Genomic DNA, 4,274 nt, shown 5'->3' with positions numbered 1-4,274 from the left:
AACTGTTAATAATAGAAGCTTAGCTTTCAATTAAGCAGTGCCTGTTACCAACAACACTATATAATTTATGGTGGCTCTTAATAAGATCTGTGAATCTTTCATAAATTTCATCATAGAAGCTCTTGGCAATTTATTACTTAGACTTAAACATTAAATAACCGAAATTGATACTTGAATAATAATTTATGGTGGGGTTTGATGCAAATAATTTAAAGCCAAGATGGGAGATGACAAAATAACAGAAAATAGTTGCAGAACCCAAATTGGAATGTGTTGCAGGAACCTTCAGCAATGCCGTCAACAGAAAATTTGCAGCAGAGATCAGTTTAGCAAAAAAAATAAAAAATTCTTAAACATGTATCAGTTCTGTTCAGTTTTTTTAATAAAGAACCAATTCACTGAACTTGCAATAGTTCAGTTCTGTTCAGAATGAAAAATAAATGGTTCACTTTGGTTCTTAATAACCATGTTTTAATTCAGTTGAGTTGAGTTCAGTTTTAACTCTTGAACCAAACTATTAACCATCCTCTCTATTCTGTTTCCTTCTCTCTTCCCCTCTTTCTTTCTGTCTTTCTCTTTCCCACCTAAATTCTATATCATAATGCTTATAACTGTATAATTTTTGTAAGGAGCGTAAATATGCAAACCTGTGGATCCAGACGTGTTGTTTCCTACTAACACCTCCTCCCACTTTGAGTAAAGTGTGCTTTCAGGTACTATGAATTGGACCTAATACACCTTGCTACCAGTGGTCACCCCTGAAACAGTGTAGAAGAAGAGAGAAAAGAAGAATGAGGGGAAAGAAGGTCACCAACATGAGACTTTTTATGAAAATCTTCTCTTCTCTCACGGTTTGACAAGAGTCATCACTGCTATGGGAGCAATATTCAGAAAAAGCAAAAGAATAAATGTTTGTTTGTGATTTTCCTAACGAAAAGTATTTTTTTTCTGAAATCATTTGATTTTCTCAAATGAGCAATATCAAAATGGGAAAGCGGGTGTTAACATGGATTGATTATTGTAAAAACTCAGCAAATATACATCCAATTAGTTTCGCTCAATTAATTTCATACCAACAAAAATCTAGCAACATAGCTATGATGTAGACCTCACCCAATATTTTTAACCCAATCGCAATCAACATCAACAAAGGAAGAGGTAAAAAAATGTGAGTAAAGGTAAAAAAAAAAAACTTAGCCAAAGCACAGGCTTCAAATTCCTGAAATGAGAAATTTAGAGTACTTACCTCGTAAGTTATGGTGGGTAGCGACGAAAGCCCTCCAACGACGTCCAAAGTTGCGGGTTTTGATTCGTAAGAGTAAGGAAAACCAAAAAAGGGGTAGAGAAGAGATGAAGAGAGAGGGAGAAGGTGAGAAATGGAAAGGAGAAAAGGAAGTGAGAAATCTGAGGGAAAGGGAGGGAGAGGGGCTAGGGTTCAGTAACGAAGAGGGGAAGGCCTTAGAATGCCACCGCGTCATTACCTAGGTTTTAACGGGCTTTGTTTTTTTTTTTAACCCAACTACGACGGTTTTACACTAAAACCCGGCGTAAATTTTATATAATATAACATTCTAAGGCGGTTTTTAATAACCGCCTTAGAATGTATGTCGTAAAATGTAATTTTTTTCAAAATAATTGCAAAAATGCCACCGCGTCACTATTTAAATCGGTTATCTAAATAACCGTCGTAGCACAGGTGATGTAAAAGGCAATATTTGTAGTAGTGTTCGTAAAATAAACGCCGTGTAGTTAGTGGTTCAAGCAATTTTAGTTATAAATGTTAATTATGGAGCAAGGAAAGTCGGTCAAAGACATGATTGGCTAGCATGAATGTTGAATGGCCCATGTGAGCACGTTGATAACTTTGTTTATGCAATTGGGGACGAAAAATATCCACCATACATTATGTGGGAATTGCCAGTGATTATCGACCGTCCTGGAACAGCAAACAAAAATATCAATCGTTTTTATAGACTAAATGTTATTTTTAAATTTAATGTATCAAAACAGCATCTTATGATCCATGAAAAAAAAATGATCTTAAATCCTTACGGTTTATATATCTATTTTAACTCCTCACCACTGGACTAATCTAGTGAAAATTAATCATTTATTAACATGTAACGCTATATATTGTATAAGAGAATTCATTAAATAAAAGAATAACATATTTATTACTTTTTCCCAAAAAAACATATTTATTACTTAATAATATAAAAAAGTTTTAATATCACTTTTAACTTTTAGTTCATTAAATTTTAATTTAATTACATTTTGATACATTAAAATTAAAAATTTCATTTTAATTCTTAATGTTTTTAAAAGTTTTATTTTAATAATTTTCAGTTTTTCGCTTAAAATGATTAACTCTATTAATGTTTGGAATTTTAAAATAATTAATTTAACATAAGAGGTTATGTTGTTTTATAATTTTTAAAATAAAATAAATATAAGAACAATTTTTAATTGTTATTATGTTAAATTAATTATTTTTAAAATTTAAAACACTAATAAAATTAAATTCTTTAAATAGAAAATAAAAAAATATAATAAAAAGAAACTTCAAAAATAAAAATAATCAAAATAAAACATTTAAACATAATGTTCCAAAATAAAATTAAAATAAAACTCAAAAGACGAAAAGTTACATTAAATTAACCTATAAAATAATAATTTGTTAACTAATGAATAAAAGAATTAACATAGCATATTATACAGAGATTTAAAATTATTCTTTATAAACATAGGGAATGATGCAAATAATTAATAATGCATGCGAATAAAGCCATGGCGGTCCATTCCCGCTGCCACTAGTTCTAGTAGACAATAACTTGCAAGTCCCCTCTGAATACGACAGGACACACAACAGAGGCGGCTATTCTTGCTTCCTTTGTTTATTTTTTAAAAGTAATATGACTCAACTCATATTGAATTGAATCTCAACCTGAGTCACTTTGAGTAGAGCACGACTTAAGCCCACATATATAACTATAATTGCTGTGACAGCTTCAATAAAGACAAATTTGGAGCGATTTTCATAACCTATAAAACACTATAATTTATTGCTAATTCATCCAACTCATTATTCTTTTGACCACAAAATAATACTACTATAATTTATTGGCTCGCTCATGTCACTACTTACCGACATTTGTTATATGCATAAATTTTATTTATCCGCCGACGGTCACGACAAAATCCACGTTTGAATTTCTTCTATCAAGATTCAATTCATTCCCCGGCTGCCTCATCTTCAAGTCGTTGGTCTTATTTGAAATTCAACCCAACACGCTTTAATCGTTGCCCACATACTCCTCATTGTCATAAAAATCTATAAATACAACACACGATCGAGTAAGTTTATACTAACTACTAGCTACTCTCTTGGTCATATCACATATTTATATAACCATCTTCATACTCATTACCACCTTGTGATCACAATATTTTATTTATGTTCACTACACTCTTATCATCATAACTAGAAAATTAAACAGAAAAGCAGAAGCACTTTTTTCATCATGGAAGCCTATTCTGGTTCTTATTCCTCATCATCCAACTCTTCATACTTGACCCAAAACAACCGTGAGGACTCAAAAGGGTATCACATGAAACAACAAATTTACCCTCTTCAAAATCACAGTTCTTCGTGGCTCCGTTCCGTGAGAAAGACACCAGCAAAGCCGTGGAAGAAGCACCATGTGGCACCGATGCCACCAACACCAGTGAAAGTGTACAAAGTGGATGCTATAAACTTTCGTGAAGTTGTTCAGCAACTCACAGGTGCACCCAAGCACAAGCCTCAGCAGCTTCTCCAAATCAACATCGCACGTGCTGAATCTTCTGATGCTCCCCTTGATGTGCCACCAAAGCAAAACCAATCAAGTGGAGACACGTGCAATAAATGGTACCAGGAGTTTCTCTTGGGAATGAATTCTCCGGGGACTAATAATAATAATAATGATGGAGCAATGACACCGGGTTTTCTAGGAATGAATTTGCTCTCACCAAATTCTTATAGTAATTATTTCTGTTTCTTTCCTCCTTTGAGCCCAAGTGGTGTCACAAGTTTGGAACCGGGGAAGGTTCTCTAGGTCTAGGCCTTTTACAAGATTCTAGCTATATGCTATATTGATATGTATTTCTGTTCTATTATCTACTTTCTTTCTTTTTCGTTTGTTACTGTTATTACAGTTGAATTATCCATCTAGCTAGCTTAAACCTTCAACTTTTTTGGGGTAGTCAAATGGCAACAAAAACAAGTTGTTAACTAA

General features: G+C 32.8%; 1 protein-coding gene across 1 annotated transcript; it reads left to right on the top strand.

Annotated features, from left to right (window-relative positions):
* The first annotated feature begins 3,353 nt into the window (after window positions 1-3,353).
* On the top strand, window positions 3,354-4,274 carry LOC114392737. Its single transcript, XM_028353966.1, has one exon. The coding sequence runs from the start codon at window positions 3,522-3,524 to the stop codon at window positions 4,092-4,094; it is 573 nt and encodes a 190-aa protein (XP_028209767.1). The 5' UTR covers window positions 3,354-3,521; the 3' UTR covers window positions 4,095-4,274.

Source organism: Glycine soja, chromosome 17 (genome assembly GCF_004193775.1).
Source record: "Glycine soja cultivar W05 chromosome 17, ASM419377v2, whole genome shotgun sequence".
NCBI classification, from domain to species: domain Eukaryota; kingdom Viridiplantae; phylum Streptophyta; class Magnoliopsida; order Fabales; family Fabaceae; genus Glycine; species Glycine soja.
The sequence above is the reverse complement of the archived record's forward strand: the minus strand, read 5'-3'. Positions and strand labels throughout refer to the sequence as shown.